Below are 23,086 nucleotides of genomic sequence, written 5' to 3' on the forward strand. Positions count from 1 at the left end.
TGTACTGTAGCAGAGCAGAGGAGAGATCATACGCTAGGCAGCCACTGACTGTGTCACGCAAAGCCTACTGTAGACTAGCATAGCCCCCCCTCCAACAGCCTCTGTTTTCCCCTACGCGCCCGCCTCCATCATCTTTGCATATCTTGGGGTGATGCTTCTCTCGGTGTGTGTGTGTCTGTCCCAGGGGAGCTGTATCAAACGCAGGACGAGTTCAGTTGCTTTAGTGCAGCTCCAGCGATCACGGAGATAATGACTGGCACACGGAGCGAGGCAGTGGGGGCTCACGCACAGTCCCGTTACATTTCAAAAAGCCCTTGCTGCCTCTCTCTCTCTCTTCGTCATCCCCACACGAGTCAGTATGGTGCTCAGATGGGCCACCCAATGCTACAAGCCATCTCCCCCTCCCCCACATTAGTTATTCACTCTCTGTTCTCTCTCCCGCTTATTGATTCATTTGTATTTGTTTTAACACAGTGAGCTCAGAGACCTTAATGCATCACCGCAGGGTATTTCTGTCCATCATATTATCTACACTCTTCATCTCCATGCTCCATGAATCACAGCTCATCTCCTGGGCCATGTTTATGTGCCTCCTCACACAGACCCAGGAGAAAAGAATGGTGTAGAGGTGTGTGCGTGTTTGTGTGTGAGTGTGTGTGTGTGTAATCAAGCCAATACAAAAATGCAAAATCAAGTCAAAGTCTTCAGCTTGATCGACACATTAAGGTCTTCTCCAGTCGTCGGATGTTTCTCCCTTCCTCCCTTCCTCCCTCCCTCCCTTCCTTCCTCCCTCCCGTCACAATAAAGAAGGATCCCTGTGGAGCTCCTCAGCATGACAACATGGTGACGGGGGGGGGGGACGGGGGACGGGGGGGCAACAAGTGGCAAATTAAATCAAGGGGAAAGTGGTGATAATACACAGCTTTTGACAGGCTCTTATACATTCAACAGCCACTTCCTCTACACCCTCCTCCTAAAATTAGCCCCAAATCCTGCTGTGGGATTTAAGTGGTGATAGCAAGGTCGGCATGAAAGGCTTACATGCTACTGAGTAGTTCAGTGATCATGACGAAGTAAGAGCAGAAAACTAATTCCACTCAGCTTAAAGAGAAAACCATGGGTGAGCTGGACACGTGAATCCACTGTGAATACTGGCAGGAAACACTAACGTGGGAACCCGCTGGTTCAGCCTATAGTAAACACAAACACATTATGATTCAGTCTATAGTAGCACAGCCATGACACATGGTGTCACGGGCGTCGTCGTGGAAATGACCGGACCAAAGCGCTGCGTGATGAGCGTACATTTCTTTTATTTTTAATGAATGTCACCAACAAAACAAGGAAATGACCGCACCGCTTAACTTGGGCAACAATGCCACTAACATAGTCAAATACCCACAAATGCGAAAGGAAAAAAGGCTGCCTAAGTATGATTCCCAATCAGAGACAACGATAGACAGCTGCCTCTTATTGAGAACCACACCCGGCCAAACACAAAGAAATAGAAAACATAGAAAGAAAGAAACTAGAATGCCCACCCTAGTCACACCCTGGCCTAACCAAAAATAGAGAATAAAAGCCTCTCTATGGCCAGGGCGTGACACATGGTGCTTTGTTCTGTAGTACACGGTGGAACAGTATCATTCAATGTGACTGTGTAGTTTAGTGCTATGGCTAAATACATATGTATTACCTTATCAGTGTGTTAATATACACATTAAATACATATAGTGTTGTACCATGAGGTATAATTGAATTCTGTTGTCTTGACAATCATACATTACTGGCTGTGAATTTGTTGTAAGCAGTTCTATTCCTCTGTTTCTGCATAGGTAGGTCCATCTTATTACGTTATCCAGGTGAATAAAGGAATACGAACCTGAATGAAATAGGACAACGGTCTATTTCCTGTGCTTTCAGTGACAGAACAGCTTCAATGACTACCTTCCTTTACCCTAGCAGGAAGTTAGGAGTTATAGCCATGGTAACGGGCCTTTAAAAAAGATCACAAACAGATTGTTTTTATCTCTAACACATTCAGGTAATTCAAAAGGGAAACGGAGGCAGGCTACAGCGTGAGCAGCGCCCAGAGTCAAATAACAAATTCTACGAATCACAAAGCAGACCCACCAAGGGAAGAGAGGAGACAATAGAGTTCATCGATTTACTGTCTTGACAAAACCCACCGTTGTTTAAAAGGCCTGCCTCGTCTATAAGTTGAAATCAAACATTTTAAAAATAGGGAGGAAACATCTCTGCCTCTGGTGGTGTTGGTGACCTACAGGTTGTCAGTTATCTGGTCCCAATGTCACACCTGAGTTGGAGTAAGGGAGAGTGATGTCATGCGTGATGTCACTGCCTTCACAGAGAGGGAGAGAGGGAGAGAGGGAGAGAGAGAGAGAGAGAGAGAGAGAGAGAGAGAGAGAGAGAGAGAGAGAGAGAGAGAGAGAGAGAGAGAGAGAGAGAGAGACCAGTTTGTTTTGTCCAGTTTGTTTTGTCCTCTCTCCACATCTGGCCCTGCAATCTAGTGATATCAGACTGCCACGCAACACACACTACACTGTCTGCAACCCAGTTGCCGTCTCTTCGACCTCAACTATCTTCTCCTTAACATACACACAGAGATCTAAAACCAACAACACTCTCGAGTCTCTTGCAAATACAAGTCTCCTTTGCGTTGGTAGAATACCAAACAAACATTGGATTCTTCTCACCTTGACAGAAACGAAGAAGGCCCTCAGTGACTAAATTGCAAACGAACATAAACAACACAGAACAAAGCCATAGTATCGTCTCTGGACAACATAACTCCTCTTTGTGTTGGTAGAATATCAAATTAACATTGGAATCGTCTCACCTAAGTGATTTTAATTTCTATCTAAAAAAAAAACAGCACAAAGCCCAAAGCATTGAGTCTACTCTAGACCCTCAAGGTCATGTGATATGGGAGACAGTGCAGACAATGTGGTGCGGTGTGGAGCCTAGCATCTATCTTCATGCAACGCTCCCTGCATCCAGCCCAGTCCAGGGTCCACTCCATTACAGCATTAGCCGCTAACATTTTGACATTTGGCTCCATTATTATCAATGAGCAGAGGGGATTGAGCCACCGACATGCTGCATTAGCTTCCTTCATTTCACAGTTGCACGGCTGAAATCCCGCATTAAGACATATCCAACATGGACTGACATGTTAGGAGGAGTGATGAGCAGGCCACTGTTTAGGGGGTTGGAGGGGGGAATGGAAGGATATTGGCATTGAGTTCCAAGAGTGTTGGAGCTTTTGCCTTCTGTGCTCCTAAACAAGAAAGCTTATTCTATTCGGTTTAATTAGCCTGTGGTAATGAAATTAGTCAGAGGCACAGCCACCTTCACTTAATAGAAATTGATCTGTGTTTGGGGGAGTTTATTAAAGCTCAGGAATAATGGGAAGAGGGGATGGAGGGGGGGGGGGGGGTCCACATTAGAAGCTAATCATGACGGGAGGTGGGTGGGTGACGGTTTGAATCTGACCAGGTCTAGGATCAATCGGAGTGTGTCAGTGTTGATCTGTCCATGGCTAGCTGAACCAGAACAGAGGTTCTCTGCTATTACACAAGGAGAAGCCAGGGATTCTAGTGCTACGTAGTCTATGCTCAACCTGTGTGTAGAACGCTCAATGACATCATACTAGATTATCTATTAAAACAACCTACACCTCAGGTTGATGTCTGGCCAACAGTCATGGGAAATGGCACTTGGATCCTTTTTCCACGGCAGGGTTTTACACCAGTGCTTGACCTTAAGACATGTTGTGTTTCCACTTGTGAGTCTGAAGCCCAAAACAGTCTTGGGACATACCGTTTTTGGGGGAAGCATAGGGGAGTTAAGCTGAGCAGCAGAACAAGTAGGAGAGAAGGAGTGGTGAGCTAATCACAGACCGACAACTCTCCTCTCCTCAGGTCCCCAAGCCAGATGCATTCTGGGTAGATTAGGAGAGGGGCAGGGTGGTTGCTCATTTATCTAGCCGTCTGGCCAGCTCACCTGGAGTGATGGGGGAGACGTCAGAGAGGCAGGCTGCTATTTCACGGCCTGTTAAGCACTAATGCCGCAACACGCCCTGTGCTCCAATTCTAGGGAACGGGGAGCATTACCGTCCGGTTCTCAAGGTTCTGTCCGTCTGGACTGTAGGCTTGGAGGGGGAGAGGGGAGTAGATGAGATAGGAAGAAAATGTGAGGGAGGGATCAAGAGAGAGAGATTAATCGGGAGAGAGAGGTAGAGAGAGTGGGATGGCCCAGAGAGTGAAAGAGAGAGGAAGGAAGAGGGAGAGAGAGAGAGGTGGGAAGAGAGGGAAGGAGAGAGGGGAGCCTGCTGAGACAATGGTCTGGAGCAGACAGGACAGTAGCAAGGCACGCGCTGACATCCACTCCCGCTACGCACTGCTGCCTCTTACAGGCTCCTGAAGGCCCCTCACTCCCAGCCACACTGCCTCCTTGCCTTCCTTCTCTTCTCCTCACTGCTGCCTCTTACAGGCTCCTGATGGCCCCTCACTCCCAGCCCCTCTGCCTCCTTGCCTCCTTCTCTTCTCCTCACTGGAGCCACTGAGCACAACTAGCCTGAACCACCCACAACACTTGTGTTCTCTGTTTGCTAACTCGGGCCTGTGTAACAACCACACAGCTTCTAATAGGTCCTGGCTGGCTGGAGAGAGCAGAGCATTTATACTTAACGGAGCCGTGTGAGAAGGCTGCTTATGTAGAGGCTGAAGACTCTGGAGGACATTGTGTGTGTGTGTGTGTGTACGTTTGTGTTCATCTAGACTGGTTTTACCCTGTCATTCCCCTCTGCCTATCTGGGCACTACTGTTATCCCAATAAGGTTCAATGGTCTGAATGTAGAAGTGAACTTATACAGCTAGCTGTTATTTGTGCCTTATTATATAGATTTCATTTTACTGGAGTTCATCTTTAGTGAACTATAGGAAAAATACATTCAGTGTGTGTGGTGTTTAAATAGCGAATCTAACCAGCCGGTCCCTACACGGCAGGCTCTCCTGGAGAGAGTCCCCCTGGCTTGACTGTACTGTGTGTGTGCTCTTCCCTGCCTATACTGTACTGTGGTGTACTGTGGTGTACCAGTGCTGAAGGCTAAGGGCAGGACATTTACTTGTGTTTACAGTAAACAAAGCTGAAGATGACTGATGGGTCACAGATACTGTCCTGTCCTGACTTGGGTTGTAGAGCAACTGATGGATCACCCATCCTCTATGTCTGTTAGGAACTGCACAGGGGGGTGGCTGCACACACACACACACGCACCCAAACACACATGCACCCAAACGCACACGCACCCAAACACACACGCACCCAAACACACACACACACATGCACACACACACACGCGCGCACACACACACACACACACACGCACACACACACGAACGCACACACACGCACACACACATACGCGCACCCAAACACACACGCACGCAAACACACACACACACACCCAAACACACACATGCACACACAAACACACACGCACCCAAAAACACACACATGCACCCAAACGCACACACACCCAAACACACACACACACGAACCCAAACACACACACACACGCAAACACACACACACACACACCCAAACACTAGCACACCCAAACACACACACCCAAGCACCCAAACACACACACACACACCCAAACACACGCACGCACACACACACAACACACACACACAGTGACACCATGACTCAGGTCAAATATGCTTGTGAGATACACATGGTGTCTGTACATATTGAAATGGTGTGGCAGCAGTGTTCCCTGTGGTTCTACAGGTCCTGAATCAGTCTCTAGCTGATCTCTTCTGAATCAGTCTCTAGCTGATCTCTCCTGAATCAGTCTCTAGCTGATCTCTTCTGAATCAGTCTCTAGCTGATCTCTCCTGAATCAGTCTCTAGCTGATCTCTTCTGAATCAGTCTCTAGCTGATCTCTTCTGAATCAGTCTCTAGCTGATCTCGTCTGAATCAGTCTCTAGCTGATCTCGTCTGAATCAGTCTCTAGCTGATCTCTCCTGAATCAGTCTCTAGCTGATCTCTCCTGAATCAGTCTCTAGCTGATCTCTCCTGAATCAGTCTCTAGCTGATCTCTCCTGAATCAGTCTCTAGCTGATCTCTCCTGAATCCGTCTCTAGCTGATCTCTCCTGAATAAGTCTCTAGCTGATCTCTCCTGAATCCGTCTCTAGCTGATCTCTCCTGAATCCGTCTCTAGCTGATCTCTCCTGAATCAGTCTCTAGCTGATCTCTTCTGAATCAGTCTCTAGCTGATCTCGTCTGACTCAGTCTCTAGCTGATCTTGTCTGAATCAGTCTCTAGCTGATCTCTCCTGAATCAGTCTCTAGCTGATCTCTCCTGAATCCGTCTCTAGCTGATCTCTCCTGAATCAGTCTCTAGCTGATCTCTTCTGAATCAGTCTCTAGCTGATCTCTTCTGAATCGGTCTGCCACAGCATTTAGCTTTTAGGTGTCAGAGGAGTAGTGTCCTCTGCTGGCTCTTCTCTGCCATCTCACACATGGCAGCAGTGTAAACAGTCACATGGCAGCAGTGTAAACAGTCACATGGCAGCAGTGTGAACAGTCACATGGCAGCAGTGTGAACAGTCACATGGCAGCAGTGTGAACAGTCACATGGCAGCAGTGTGAACAGTCACATGGCAGCAGTGTGAACAGTCACATGGCAGCAGTGTGAACAGTCACATGGCAGCAGTGTGAACAGTCACATGGCAGCAGTGTGAACAAGTGGGCCTCCAGAAAGAGAGGTGTGTCTGGGAGTCACAGCTGTGTTATCTGCATAATGCAGCCTCCATCTGGAGTGTAAAACAAATCACATTTTATTTGTCACATGTGCAGAATAGAACTGGTGTAGACTTAAACGTGACAGGCTTGTTTATGAGCCCTTCCCAATGATACAGAGAACAAAAAAATTCAACAATAGTAACACAAGATGAGTAAAATAGTCATGAAGGGAGGGATATACAAGGAGTACCAGTACCAGATCAATATGCAGAGGTACAAGGTATTTGAGGTAGATATGTACATGAAAGCAGGGTAAAGTGACTAGGTATCAGGATAGATAATAATAAGGTATTTGAGGTAGATATGTACATGAAAGCAGGGTAAAGTGACTAGGTATCAGGATAGATAATAATAAGGTATTTGAGGTAGATATGTACATGAAGGCAGGGTAAAGTGACTAGGTATCAGGATAGATAATAATAAGGTATTTGAGGTAGATATGTACATGAAAGCAGGGTAAAGTGACTAGGTATCAGGATAGATAATAATAAGGTATTTGAGGTAGATATGTACATGGAAGCAGGGTAAAGTGACTAGTCATCAGGATAGATAATAATAAGGTATTTGAGGTAGATATGTACATGAAAGCAGGGTAAAGTGACTAGGTATCAGGATAGATAATAATAAGGTATTTGAGGTAGATATGTACATGAAAGCAGGGTAAAGTGACTAGGTATCAGGATAGATAATAATAAGGTATTTGAGGTAGATATGTACATGAAAGCAGGGTAAAGTAACTAGGTATCAGGATAGATAATAATAAGGTATTTGAGGTAGATATGTACATGAAAGCAGGGTAAAGTAACTAGGTATCAGGATAGATAATAATAAGGTATTTGAGGTAGATATGTACATGAAGGCAGGGTAAAGTGACTAGACATCAGGATAGATAATAATAAGGTATTTGAGGTAGATATGTACATGAAGGCAGGGTAAAGTAACTAGGTATCAGGATAGATAATAATAAGGTATTTGATGTAGATATGTACATGAAAGCAGGGTAAAGTGACTAGGTATCAGGATAGATAATAATAAGGTATTTGAGGTAGATATGTACATGAAGGCAGGGTAAAGTGACTAGACATCAGGATAGATAATAATAAGGTATTTGAGGTAGATATGTACATGAAAGCAGGGTAAAGTAACTAGGTATCAGGATAGATAATAATAAGGTATTTGATGTAGATATGTACATGAAAGCAGGGTAAAGTGACTAGACATCAGGATAGATAATAATAAGGTATTTGAGGTAGATATGTACATGAAAGCAGGGTAAAGTGACTAGACATCAGGATAGATAATAATAAGGTATTTGAGGTAGATATGTACATGAAAGCAGGGTAAAGTAACTAGGTATCAGGATAGATAATAATAAGGTAAAATAAAGAACAGAGTAGCAGCAACATATGATGAGTGTAAAAAAGAGTGTGTGAATGTGTGTGTACGTGTGTGTGTGTTTGTGTCGGTACGTGTGTGTGTTTGTGTGTGTGTGTATGCGTCTGTGCTGTTGGTACGCGAGTGTGTGTTGTGTGTGTGTGTGTTTGTGTTGTCGGTATACGTGGGTGTGTTATGTGTGTGTGCATATGCGTATGTAGTGTATGAGAATGTCTATGGGTTTTGTGTGAGAGTGTCAGTGTGTGTGTGAGTGTGTGTATATAGTGTGTGTATACACACGCTCTTTCCATGACACAGACTGACCAGGTGAATCTAGGTGAAAGCTACGATCCCTTATTGAGGTCACTTGTTAAATCCACTTTAATCAGTGTAGATGAAGGGGAGGAGACGGGTTAAAGACATGGCTTGTGCATGTCTGCCATTCGTTTCCCCATGATTCATCTCCTTTAGTCAAAGCCCAAAAGGAGGAGTATGATCATGGAGCCCCGGTGGCTTCAAAGCCTCTTATTTGTCAAGACATAGCGTCACCTATCCAGGGTTTATATACGACATTGGTTCAGTCCCAGAGTCCCCAGCTTGGAGAGGACCATGGTGTTGAACGCTGAGCTGTAGTCTATCAACAGCATTGTCACATTGTCCAGCTGGGAGAGGGCAGTGTGAAGTGCAATTGAGATTGCATCGTCTGTGGATCAATTGGGGCGGTGTGCGAATGGGAGTGTGTCCAGGGTGCCTGGGAGGACGGTTTTGATGTGTGTTATGACCATCCTTTCAAAGCACTTCATAATTACAGATGCCACATTTAGGCAGGTTACCTTAGAGTTCTTGGGAACAGGGACATCGGTGGTTAGGTTGAAACATGTTGGGACAAACTGGGACAAGGACAGATTGATAATGTCTGTGAAGACACCTGCCAGCTGGTCTGCGCATGCTTTGAGAACGTGCCCTGGTATTCTGTCTGACCCGGTGGCCTTGTGATTGTTAACCTGTTTACACATTTTACTCACATTGCCCAGGGAGAGCGAGATTACAAGGTCATCCGGAACAACAGGGACTTTCAGGTAAGACTCAGTGTTGTATTCCTCGAATCGAGCATAAAAGGCATTTAGATCATTTGGGAGTTCTGCATCACTGGGCATCTCACGGCTGGGTTTCCCTTTGTTATCATCTGCAAGCCCTGCCACATACGACGCATTTCAGAGCCGGTGTAATAGGATTCCACCTTCCTCCTATATTGTCCTTTTACATGTGTGATGTCTCGAAGGAGGTCCTAGCGGGCTTTCTGTATGCGTCCATGTCCGTGTCCCGTTTCTTGTAAGCGGTAGTTCAGCCTTTAGCAGGGCGTGAACATTGGCAGTAATCCATGGTCTATCCAAGGCATATATACCAAAACAGCATATTTCACTTCATATGTTTGCCATGGAAGTATTTGGCTTCAGCTCACAAATAACCAAAATGATATCTTGACATGTAGGCTTAGCACTTTCACAAATAGTGACATTAATTAATACAACTGTCAGACATTATGGAAGACCTAAATGGTTTTACACCCATCCCTGACACCCTTACCCATCCACACTCCTGTGCCTCTGGCACCATTGCCTAGGGCTAAGCCTGCAAGTGAAACAAAACCAGAATTTTCCCCCAGCCCTATAAAAAAGGAAGGGAGGGGAGTGAAGCAGGCCCTAGAGGCCTGAGAGAAGCTCCTTTTCATGTGTGTCACCGCTGATAAATCAACCATGGTGCCAGCACTGCACCGCTAACCCAGGCTGGCCCGGCGTGAACCCAGTTGAGACTGGGCCTGTGTGGTGCCTGCTGGTTAGGGGGCATAGAGGGGAGTGAGGATAGGGGCAGAATGCGGAGTTGGGCTCAGCATGGTGTGTACTAGCTAGTGAGGGAGGAGAGAAGATTAATGTAGGCTCTGGAGAGTGAAGTCAACATCCTGCACCTTAATAAGGTACAAACAATCGGTTCCTCTCTGCTGCCTTCCCAGGGAACAACTATTGTTGTGCTGCATGTTTCCCTGCTCTGCGTGGCTTCTGGGAGATAGCAGGGCTAGGACCCAACTTCAGCATGTAGCTTGGCTGTCTCTCCCTTACAGCCAGGGGAGGACAACTCAGTGTCGTGTCCAGGTCAGACCAGGTCCCATACTTCCCTCCCTCCTCCCTCGCTCCTCGTTCCTTACCTCCACTCCCTGGACTTTGAGCTTCATGTGATCCTCCCGCGTGGTCTTCCCATCTTTCCTCTTCTTCCAACAGTAGCCATCCTTTCTGTACTTCACCTTCTTCCTGTTGTACAAGATCATCGACCCATTCTGTGGCCTGGATCAGAGAGAGAGAGAGAGAGAGAGAGAGAGAGAGAGAGAGAGAGAGAGAGGGGGGAGAGAGAGGAGAAAGAGAGAGGAGAAAGAGAGAGAGAGAGAGAGAGAGAGAGAGAGAGAGAGAGAAAGAGAGAGAGACAGAGAGAGAGAGAGAGAGCGAGAGAGAGAGAGAGAGAGAGAGAGAGAGAGGGGGAGAGAGAGGAGAGCGAGAGAGAGAGAGAGAGAGAGAGAGAGAGAGAGAGAGAGAATTTTAATTCAAAGCCACTGCTGTGGGACTCATTTTAGAGATGTACAAAGTCTCGACACAAGTCTACTGCCAGGCAGAAATGCACCAGTGACTTTAGATGACAAGACTTCTTTATGATGTTTTTCTGCATTCCTCTTCACAGTTTGACAATGAACAAAGCAAACCTTCAGCATACATTTCTCCATATGAAAGTGACACTTCTACCACAGAGTAAATTACATGTAGAACCGGTGTGTGCGTGTGCGAGTTTATGTGCGTGCCTGTGTGTGTATAAAGGCTGAGGCAGCTTTTTTATCTCACATTCATCCAGTGAAATGAGTTGTGGTGGTGTGTGTAAAGTCCCTTGGGGGAAGAAGAGATCTTCCCTCACATTCCATTCATAATTCATCCTCCCTTCATCAGACCACAGCTTCTTGCTTCATAATGATACAATATAATGATATCATGTAACTATTTGATGATAATATGCCTTTACAGCTCCATTTGTCAGATGGGGCGTTTGGAGTACAGTCTTAAAACATGAACAGAAAGAAGGAGGCCGTCTCATTCATGAACCATTATTGAGTTGCTCAACAATTAGTGCGAAGTTGAGCAAGGCTAGCATGTGCTTGGCTGACCAAACACGTGTCAGGGCTCTATATCTTGAATTAATAAACATTCGGTACACACACACACACACACACCCACACACACACACACACACACACACACACACACACACACACACACACACACACACAGCTGCCATTTTCTGGAGCAATCCCAAATGAGTGCAGGTTGCTGCCTCAGTACTGGGTGTTGGGGTCTGCCTCTGTTGGGTGCTCATCGTAGCAGCTGTTCAGGCTTGTTAGCCCCATACTCACTGCACACAAGCTACAGTTAAGAGTGCAATCACTTCTCTCGCCTCTTTTTAAGTAAACAAACACAAACAAACGCTCCAAACTCTCTACAAAGAAAAAAAAAGACCTTGCTATTTTCCAATGCTACTTTGCGAATAAAAACAAACTGTTTTGCATTGGTTTGGTGTTGTTGTTTTGTAGTTACACTTTTGTCATGGTTTTATTTATAACGGTGCATCATTTTCCAGGGTTGCTCACGGGACCTGCTTCCTGTTTATCTTGCTATTGCTCATCAATCATCTCTCTTCCCAGGACGTATCTCAGGGGCCAATGGAGAGGGAGAGAGGGGAGGGAGGGAGAGAGGGGGAAATGAAGGAGGGGTCCCACCAGTCCCACTCTGTGGCCCCTGACAGCACCTTCTAATGAGAGACGTCACTCAAACCCTGCCATCCTCAATCCCTCGCTCTTTCTATTCCCCCCCCCCCCCTCTCCTCTCACCACCAGTCGGTTGGAGCTAGAGATGGGCGCCGGGGAATTACCTTCCTCTCCTCCCTCTCTCTCTCGCTTCATCGGTCTCCAGAGCCCTCACTTTCGCTCTTCCTAACTCTCCTCTCTCATTCTGCCATTCCATCGTTCATCCCCCTTTCACTACCTGCAAGCTAACATAGGAATCCTTCATGTCTTCTACCGTACATTTACAAATGTGGGATTTTGACGGGGTTTAGTCCTCTGATAAAACTACTCTCTGGAGGAAACTAAGATAAGTCTGGTTTATGGCACGTTGTATATCCCCCTGGGTCATCAGCATAGTTGATGGCTCCAATACAATTCTATGAACAAAGAATGGCTAAGTATTGTGCAGCTATAGGATAATGTACAGTATATGATGATTCAAGCCCTTTGCGACGAATGTCATCCGAAGGTCACCTGGCTGTCTAGGAGACTATTGCAGGCTTCAGCACTCTGTCGAGGCAATCAAACAATATGATGTCTTTTTAATGAACGCTCGGACACACTGGTTAAATGGATTCTGTATGGGCATGCTGTTTGTTTCCGTGGAGATGCGTTCTCTGTTTGCCTTTCAGAAAAACAGGAAGCGTGCGTCTTGGAATGTAGCCTCCACATTAGACTAAAAGATGGGATGAGAAGAGATAAGGTCGACAATCAAATGTCTGATCTCCTCAAGAGCATTGGAAATTGGGGTGAGGCTCTCGTGTCAGAGGCCCCCACACCTTATTTATCGGCTCTGTGAAAAGTTATCCACTCAGCTTTTTATAGGGAGGCAGTTTTAGGAAGATGCTGTTTTCAATTCAAGACATGCTGGACAGACATGCTGGACAGACATGCTGGACAAAGCCTTAGATTCCTCTGCTCTCTGAAGTAGCTACGTCTAAAGCACAGGCCTGAAAAGGCACACTTTGCAAAGAAATAGGTTCTCTATCCCTCGTCCTTCCTCCCTTCTCTCTCTCTGTTCTTCAACTACAGTATATCTCTGTAAACTTAGGCGTTTCAATTCATCTTATCAGAATCACACATATTTATACATGGAGGGAAAATGCTAAGTGCTCTGTTATCAAAGCAGTGTGACAGCAGGCCCTCTGTTTCAGAAGCCTACACGTGCCTGATTATTATGGAAACACAGCACAGTCCCTGACACATATGCGCACAGACACACGCATGCACACACACACACACACACACACACACACACACACACACCTCTCGGTGGTGTGGCGTGTACCGGACGATAATACGCTTCACCCTGTGGATGGTGTACAGCCTGCCCAGTCCTTGAGGAATCATTCATTTACAGAGGTAATGGCATTCACTCAATCAGGTTTGTTCATTAAGAAAAAGTGGGCGAGGGAGAGATATGAGGGAGGTAGGGGGGGACTGTGTCTGCTGCTGAGAATCCACAATGAACCTGGAGGAGAGGAGCCTGGCCCTGAGTTAGTGACTGACAGTAGCTCAGAGACAGGCTCAGGAGCTCAGTTCCACAGCCATAGATCCACAGGAACCAAGTCCCCTCAGCCAGAGACAGAGAGAGAGCGACTCAGACTTCTCCTATCTGGCCAGCAGAGGGAACTAGTTGTGGTTGGGGCTGATCCTACAGTTACAACTTCCCCTCGCTCCATGCATTTGTGTCAGTAGCGTAGTAGAGAATGAAACATTTACCTTGGTGTTCTAGCTGTAATAGGAGAGCTGCTGCTTCCCCCCTAACACTGGCCCTATTCCCCAGGACACCCCCTAACACTGGCCCTATTCCCCAGGACACCCCCCGTAACACTGGCCCTATTCCCCAGGACACCCCCCGTAACACTGGCCCTATTCCCCAGGACACCCCCTAACACTGGCCCTATTCCCCAGGACACCCCCCGTAACACTGGCCCTATTCCCCAGGACACCCCCTAACACTGGCCCTATTCCCCAGGACACCCCCTAACACTGGCCCTATTCCCCAGGACACCCCCCATAACACTGGCCCTATTCCCCAGGACACTCCCTAACACTGGCCCTATTCCCCAGGACACCCCCCGTAACACTGGCCCTATTCCCCAGGACACCCCCCGTAACACTGGCCCTATTCCCCAGGACACCCCCTAACACTGGCCCTATTCCCCAGGACACCCCCCGTAACACTGGCCCTATTCCCCAGGACACCCCCCGTAACACTGGCCCTATTCCCCAGGACACCGCCCGTAACACTGGCCCTATTCCCCAGGACACCCCCTAACACTGGCCCTATTCCCCAGGACACCCCCTAACACTGGCCCTATTCCCCAGGACACAGTGGAAGCACAGCAGGGAGGCACAGTGGAGGCTCCGTAACACTGGCCCTATTCCCCAGGACACCCCCCGTAACACTGGCCCTATTCCCCAGGACACCCCCCGTAACACTGGCCCTATTCCCCAGGACACCCCCCTAACACTGGCCCTATTCCCCAGGACACAGTGGAAGCACAGCAGGGAGGCACAGTGGAGGCCCCGTAACACTGGCCCTATTCCCCAGGACACCCCCTAACACTGGCCCTATTCCCCAAGACACCCCCCTAACACTGGCCCTATTCCACAGGACACCCCCTAATACTGGACCTATTCTCCAGGACACCCCCCTAACACTGGCCTTATTCCCCAGGACACCACCCTAACACTTGCCCTATTCCCCAGGACACCCTCCTAACACCCTATTCCCCAGGACACCCTCCTAACACCCTATTTCCCAGGACACCCAGCCTTTGATTAATACCACACTGGGTTTTTCTCTCTCTACAAACTCGAGAGGAGAGGTAGAGCTGAGGCGTCTTTGAAGATCAGGGGGGTGCGCTGGTTGGGCCATGGAGGCACAGTGGAGGCACAGTGGAGGCACAGCAGGGAGGCACAGCAGGGAGGCACAGTGGAGGCACAGTGGAGGCACAGTGGAGGCACAGCAGGGAGGCACAGTGGAGGCACAGCAGGGAGGCACAGTGGAGGCACAGTGGAGGCACAGTGGAGGCACAGTGGAGGCACAGGAGGGAGGCACAGTGGAGGCACAGGAGGGAGGCACAGTGGAGGCACAGCAGGGAGGCACATTGGAGGCACAGCGGAGGCACAGCAGGGAGGCACAGCGGAGGCACAGTGGAGGCACAGCAGGGAGGCACAGTGGAGGCACAGCAGGGAGGCACAGTGGAGGCACAGTGGAGGAACAGTGGAGGCACAGCAGGGAGGTACAGCAGGGAGGCACAGGAGGGAGGCACAGTGGAGGCACAGGAGGGAGGCACAGTGGAGGCACAGGAGGGAGGCACAGTGAAACCAGAGCAGGGAGGCACAGTGGCGGCACAGGAGGGAGGCACAGTGGAGGCACAGGAGGGAGGCACAGTGGAGGCACAGGAAGGAGGCACAGGAGGCAGGCACAGGAGGCAGGCACAGTGGAGGCACAGGAGGGAGGCACAGTGGAGGCACTGGTGTTGCTAATTACCCATCAGAGCCCTCAGCTGTCATAGTCCTACAACACCATGTCACCAAAAACACACACGTACAGTATACTAATGTAGACACACAGGCCCACTACTGGATACATATATACTACACACACACACACACACACACACACACACACACACACACACACACACACACACACACACACACACACACACACACACACACACACACACACACACGCACAGTACCGGTGTTCCCGTTCCTGTTCACGTGTTCCCGTTCCTGTTCACAATCAGCTCTATTATACGGTATTACCGGCAGTGCACACAAGGGGCGCTATTTCTTTATTTGAAACACAAAACTAATTTAGGCAGCAGGGAAGTTGATCCACACACATCTCGCGTCCTGTGGACCCACACAGAGCTGTCAAAACGGCAGGCTTCTACATGTAATATAATTACACTTCAAGAGGTATTCTCTATTAGACGCCACCTCATCTCTCCCCTGTCTGTCTGTCTGAATACAGAGGTGTTAGGCTGCCTGGTACAATGGTAGCGTAGCGTAGCGTAGCCAGGGTCTATCAGGGTGCATCACGTGTGAATTGATGACTCTGTGATAAGTCTGCCCCTCCAGCCCCTGGCAGAGTGGAGCACACATCAGGAAGTGGGGCGTGCTCTAAAACTACTTTAAATGTAAATCTGCCACGCACAGCACTCGGATTGAGATTCATCGCACCCCAATCTCCCCATCCGCCGCCAGTGCTCTCTCCCCCGCTCACGTTCTCACGCCGAATCCCGGTCGGGCCCGGGGTACGTACCCCTCAGACTGTCAATGAGGAACCAGGAAGAGGGAGTTAGGTCATCATCCCACTACACCGCTCGGCGCAGCGCTCGTAAGCAGCTCCCAGTCTATCTTTCATTCCCATTCTGTTCTCTATCTATGCATTACGATGATGTCAACGTGTAATTACATTCCCATGGTAATTAATCAGGTAGAAAGGTCATGGCAGTACAGGTCAAACTGGTAGAGAAGTTTTATGAGTGAACGTTTGTCAAACACTGTGTCATGTCCTGATTATGCTGGCATTTATAATAACACAATGTGTACCTAGTATGGTCTACCAGCCTATCACAGAGGGTGATGGGTGGACCCGGGAGTACTGTTTGGGAGACAGGTAAAAAAAGAGTTTGTGACTCCCTCTCTCTCTCTCTCTCTCTTTTTCTCTCACTCTCTCTCACCCCTTCTCTCTCTGTTTCTCACTCCTTCTCTCTCTCTTTCTCTCTCTCGCTCTCTCTCTCTCACTCCCTCCTCCTCTCCCTCTCCTCTCTCTCTCTCTCCCTCCCCCTCTCTCTCTCCCTCTCTGTCTTTCCCTCTCTCTCTCCTCCACTCTCTCCCCCTCCTTCTATCTCTGCTGCCTGCCACACAACTCAGGCCTCTGCCTTCCAGCCACAAAACAGATGGTCCCAGAACACTTATCTCAATGGAAAAATCACAGCCAATTTAAAAAGAATATAAATTACACTCTGTGTAGCTCCACGTCTGTGCCTCCTGTCCCTAAAAGACCTACAACAGTGGATAAGAAGCGAGGGGGGGGGGGGCAGGGGCAGGGTGTCAATTCCCTTATCTCACCCCCAGCAGCCCTGCAGAGTGAGAGAGAGGGCTGATGACTGTGGGTGATGCTAGGCTGATAGTGGCTAAGCTCGTTTCATGCACGCCAGCAGCCTGCCTGTTCAGGAAGGCAGGCTGCTGGCGTACTGTACGTATGAATGGCACACTGGCCAGACTAAGCGCTCTCTCTGAGCCTCCAGTCCCTACACTGGAGGACAGGGTTACCACGTCATTTACAAACATCCATGGAGCACCATGAGCTGTGCATTGTGTACATACAGCATATAGGTTGGCCTGCACAATGTACAGAGGCTGATATGCAGTATGAATGGACGAATGGATGAGTTGTCATGGTTATGGCTTCACTGGCTCTGTTGTCATCACATGTCAGTTCGTGTTTCTGGAAATGTGTGTGCAGCGTGTGTGTGTTGTGTCGCATGTATTACTTATAACTTCAACGTCAGGTCATGTCACGTCTCTTCTGTACATGTGTGCAGGACAGGGCTGCAGGTAGCCTAGTGGTAGCCTAGTGGTTAGAGTGTAGAAGTGGCAGGTAACCTAGTGGTTAGAGTGTAGAGGCTGCAGGTAGCCTAGTGGTTAGAGTGTAGAGGCTGCAGGTAGCCTAGTGGTTAGAGTGTAGAGGCTGCAGGTAGCCTAGTGGTTAGAGTGTAGAGGCTGCAGGTAGCCTAGTGGTTAGAGTGTAGAGGCTGCAGGTAGCCTAGTGGTTAGAGTGTAGAGGCTGCAGGTAGCCTAGTGGTTAGAGTGTAGATGCAGGAGATAGCCTAGTGGTTAGAGTGTAGAGGCTGCAGGTAGCCTAGTGGTTAGAGTGTAGAGGCTGCAGGTAGCCTAGTGGTTAGAGTGTAGAGGCTGCAGGAGATAGCCTAGTGGTTAGAGTGTAGAGGCTGCAGGAGATAGCCTAGTGGTTAGAGTGTAGAGGCTGCAGGAGATAGCCTAGTGGTTAGAGTGTAGAGGCAGCAGGTAGCCTAGTGGTTAGAGTGTAGAGGCAGCAGGTAGCCTAGTGGTTAGAGCGTTGGACTAGTAACAGAAAGGTTGCAAGATCGAAATCCTGAGCTGACAAGGTAAAAATCTGTCGTCCTGCCCCTGAACAAGGCAGTTAACCCACTGTTCCTAGGCCGTCATTGAAAATAAGAATTTGTTCTTAACTGACTTGCCTAGTAAAATAAAGGTAAAATAAAAAATAAATATGCATATCATTATGCTTCTGATTTATACTTTCCTATATCCAGCTGCTACTCTTCTCTAATTGTGGTACATGGATCCAGTGTAAATGAGGAGACCGAGGTCAGTGTGACTCCCACTGAATGCCTCAACTCACGCTGTGTGAGGGTTCTTCTGCAGCAACACAGCACAGCCTTATTATGGCATACTGTAGAGAGGATGCCTTTGTCTCCTTCAATCAGGCTGCAGCGAATATCATAATGTCTCATTTTAGGGATCCCTGATGATCTTCTTGGTTTTCCTGCGAAACCTGGTGTTGTAGGTGTCCTGGAGGGCAGGCAGTGAGCCCCCAATGGTGCGTTCGGCTGAGCGAACCACCCTCTGTAGAGCATTGTGGTCAGCGGCGGTGGAGTTGCCGTACCAGGCTGTGATGCAGAACACTGTGAGGGCCTCTGGAACAGGCTGGATTTCTGAACCATTTCAGCTGCTAGTAGATGTGCACGCCAAGGAGCTTGACGTTTTTTTCCACGGCGGCCCCATTGATGAGAAAGTGAGTGTGCCCAATCTTGTCCCTCCCAAAGTTCACAATCAGCTCCATTGTTTTGCTGTCGTTGAGGGAGAGGTTGTTGACCTGGCACCATGCCGTCAGAGCGCCTGCCTCCCTGTAGGCCGTCTAGTTGTTGTTGATATTCAGGCTTATTCCTGGAGTGTCATCAGCCAACTAGATGATGGAGTTAACAGTGTGAGGCCACGCAGTAACGCAGTAATGGGTATACAGAGAGTAGAGCAGGGAACTGAGGACACGTGCTTGTTATGGCCCCCGTGTTGAGAATGAGTGTCGAGTGAGGTAATGTTGCCTACCTTCAGCACCTGGGGAGGCCCGTCTACAGTCCAGGACCCAGTCGTATAAGGAGTTCAGACCCAGGGCTGTGAGCTCTGTGGTGAGCTTAGAGGGCACTATGGTATTGAATGCCGAGCTGTAGTCGATGAATAAGTGAGTGCTACGGGTCAGGAGTCATTCAGTTCAGTTCCTTTCCTTTTCTTTGGAACGGGGATGATAGTGGACATCTTGAAGCAGATGGGGATCAAAGTTGGCGCCGGAGGGTAGGGTTGCCGTCTTACTGGCTCTTAACCAAACCTGCTATTTTGTTTGTTTTTTGCGTTGTCTGTAACTTGTTTTGTACATAATGTAGCTGCTGCTGTCTCTTATGACAGAAAAGAGCTTCTGGACATCAGAACTGGGATTACTCACTTCAAATTGGATGAGGAGTTCTTCTTCAATGAGTCTGACATGAGGGATATACTACGGACACCCGACCAGGACCAGATCCCTGTGATTCGCTGGAAAAGGAAAAGCAGGTTTCGCGGAAAGAGATCAGGATGCCTTGTGAGGATTAGGCGACGAGTGTCTAATCTGCCCTTGCCTTCCGTTCTGATACTAGCTAACGTTCAATCGCTGGAAAATAAATGGGACAAACTGAAAGCATGTATATCCTACCAACGGGACATTAAAAACTGTAATATCTTATGTTTCACCGACATTCAGAACATACAGCTGGCGGGTTACACTCTATCGGCAGGACAGAACAGCAGCCTCTGGTAAGACACGGGGCGGGGGCCTATGCATATTTGTAAACAATAGCTGGTGCACGATATCTAAGGAAGTCTCAGGGTTTTGCTTGCCTGAGGTAGAGTATCTCATGATAAGCTGTAGACCACACTATCTACCTAGAGAGTATTTTAGTATCTGTATTTGTCGTCTACATACCACCACAGACCGAGGCTGGCACTAAAACCGCACTCAATGAGCTGTATTCCGCCATAAGCAAACAGGAAAACAATCATCTAGAGAAGGCGCTTCTTGTGGCCGGGAACTTTAATGCAGGGAAACTTAAATCAGTTTTACCTCATTTCTATCAGCAGGAGGGAAAAAGAGGGAAAAACATTCTAAACCACCTTTACTTAACACACAGAGACACATACAGAGCTCTCCCTGAACTCCACCTTTACTTAACACACAGAGACACATACAAAGCTCTCCCTGAACTCCACCTTTACTTAACACGCAGAGACACATACAGAGCTCTCCCTGAACTCCACCTTTACTTAACACACAGAGACACATACAGAGCTCTCCCTGAACTCCACCTTTACTTAACACACAGAGACACATACAGAGCTCTCCCTGAACTCCACCTTTACTTAACACACAGAGACACATACAGAGCTCTCCCTGAACTCCACCTTTACTTAACACACAGAGACACATACAGAGCTCTCCCTGAACTCCACCTTTACTTAACACACAGAGACACATACAGAGCTCTCCCTGAACTCCACCTTTACTTAACACGCAGAGACACATACAGAGCTCTCCCTGAACTCCACCTTTACTCCACATACAGAGACACATACAGAGCTCTCCCTGAACTCTGCCTTTACTTAACACACAGAGACACATACAGAGCTCTCCCTGAACTCCACCTTTACTTAACACACAGAGACACATACTAAGCTCTCCCTGAACTCCACCTTTACTCCACACACAGAGACACATACAAAGCTCTCCCTCGCTCTCCATTTGGCAAATCTGACCATAACTCTATCCTCCTGATTCCTGATTACAAGCGAAAATTAAAGCAGGAAGCACCAGTGACTCGGTCTATAAAAAAGTGGTCAGATGGAGCAGATGCTAAACTACAGGACAGTTTTACTAGCACAGACTGGAACATGTTCCGGGATTCTTCCGATGGCATTGAGGAGTACACCACATCAGTCACTGGCTTTATCAATAAGTGCATTGAGGACGTCGTCCCCACAGTGACTGTACGTACATACCCCAACCAGAAGCCATGGATTACAGGCAACATTCGCACTGAGCTAAAGGGTAGAGCTGCAGCTTTCAAGAAGCGGGACTCTAACCCGGAAGCTTATAAGAAATCCTGCTATGCCCTCCGACGACCATCAAACAGGCAAAGTATCAATACAGGACTAAGATTGAATCCTACTACACCGGCTCTGACTCTTGTCGGATGTTGCAGGGCTTGCAAACTATTACAGACTACAAAGCGAAGCACAGCCGAGAGCTGCCCAGTGACACGAGCCTACCAGACGAGCTAAATAACTTCTATGCTCGCTTCGAGGCAAGTAACACTGAAACATGCATGAGAGCATCAACTCTCGGCTGTGTGATCACGCTCTCAGCAGCCGATGTGAGTAAGATCCCCCCACGCTGCTGCTACTCTGTTATTATCTAAGCATAGCCACTTTAATAACTCTACCTATATTTGCATAATTACCTCAATTACCTCGACACCGGTGCATCCCGCACATTGACACACTGACTCGGTACCAGTACCCCCTGTATATAGCCCCACTATTGTTATTTACTGTTGCTCTTTAATTATTTGTTATTCTTATATCTTACTTTTTGGGCGCTTTTCTTAAAACTGCATTGTTGGTTAAGGGCTTGTAAGTACGCATTTCACTGTACGGTCTACACCTGTTGTGTTCGGCGCATGTGACAAATAAAACTTGATTTGATTTGATAATGGCCTGCTCTAGAATGAGAGAAAACACGTCTGAAAACACAACAGCCAGCTGGTCTGCACATATTCTGAGGGCGCGCCTAGGGACGCCGTCTGGGCCGCCTTGCGAGCGTTTGAATGACTTACATTAGTCCTCCGTGGAGAACGTAAGTACACAGACCTCGTTGTCTTCAGGGGCTCTCCTCGACAGCTCAGAGTCGTCGTGGTGCTCGAAAGCGAGAGAAAAAGGTGTTTAGCTTGTCCGGTAGGGCGGCGTTGGTGTCCGCGCCGTGGATGGCTTTCTTTTTGTAATCCGTGGTCGTTAGGAGCCCCTGCCACATGCGTCGGAGCCATCGTCTGTCATCGTAACTTAGAAGTCACTTCTCAGCTGAGTGTCAGGGCCAAAACAGAGTCTTATCTAGCATGTTTAATCTTTCTTTCCATCTTTCCAACTTTACATAATCATGCTTAAAGAAAGATGAGAGATGGAGAGAGAGAACGAGAAACAAGGGAGAGGGAAAAGGCAAGCAGCCTATCAACCTGCGGATCAAACCACTCTCCTCTCACAGTTAAGGCAATAACTGTAGCAGGAAACATGGCAGATTGATGAAGGAGGCAATGTGAGGAAGCAGAGCAGTTAACTTCAGTTTCACTGACAATCATCATCCCAGCCCAGCTCAACAGATAGGATAGCTGCTCACTGCCTGGCTGACAAGATCACATTATTCCACTACATAATCCACTGGCTTAGACAGACTGCATCGGTCCTTGTATTCTGATTCAACAGTTTCATACTGTCTTCAGTAAAACTAGAACTTTGCTCTGTAGGACTAGCTTTAAGCAACCAACAGCCATGCTAAAAGCTACTCGTTGTGAAATCCTCTCTCCCTGTATGAAGAATATAGGTGGAGATCAAATATAAAAGTAGAGCAGGAGAGGACCTCTGACTGGAGAGGAGCCGGTATATGGGATGACTCTGACAGGAGAGGAGCCGGTGTATGGGATGACTCTGACTGGAGAGGAGCCGGTGTATGGGATGACTCTGACTGGAGAGGAGCCGGTGTATGGGATGACTCTGAGTGGAGAGGAGCCGGTGTATGGGATGACTCTGACAGGAGAGGAGCCGGTGTATGGGATGACTCTGACTGGAGAGGAGCCGGTGTATGGGATGACTCTGACTGGAGAGGAGCCGGTGTATGGGATGACTCTGACTGG

The 23,086-nt window shown here is 48.1% G+C and overlaps 1 protein-coding gene across 5 annotated transcripts in view; it reads right to left on the reverse strand.

The window, feature by feature from the left end:
- LOC110492148 (calmodulin-binding transcription activator 1) overlaps positions 1–23,086 on the reverse strand; it is a 498,493-nt gene that overhangs the window by 214,950 nt on the left and 260,457 nt on the right. For all 5 annotated transcript variants that reach the window (XM_090203128.1, XM_090203126.1, XM_090203127.1 and 2 more), the window contains one exon: positions 10,416–10,551. In XM_090203128.1, coding sequence (XP_090059254.1) covers positions 10,416–10,551 — 136 coding nt within the window. The remainder of the gene's footprint in view (positions 1–10,415; positions 10,552–23,086) is intronic.

Source organism: Oncorhynchus mykiss, chromosome 16 (assembly GCF_057628025.1).
Source record: "Oncorhynchus mykiss isolate SJ-2025 chromosome 16, ASM5762802v1, whole genome shotgun sequence".
Lineage (NCBI taxonomy): Eukaryota > Metazoa > Chordata > Actinopteri > Salmoniformes > Salmonidae > Oncorhynchus > Oncorhynchus mykiss.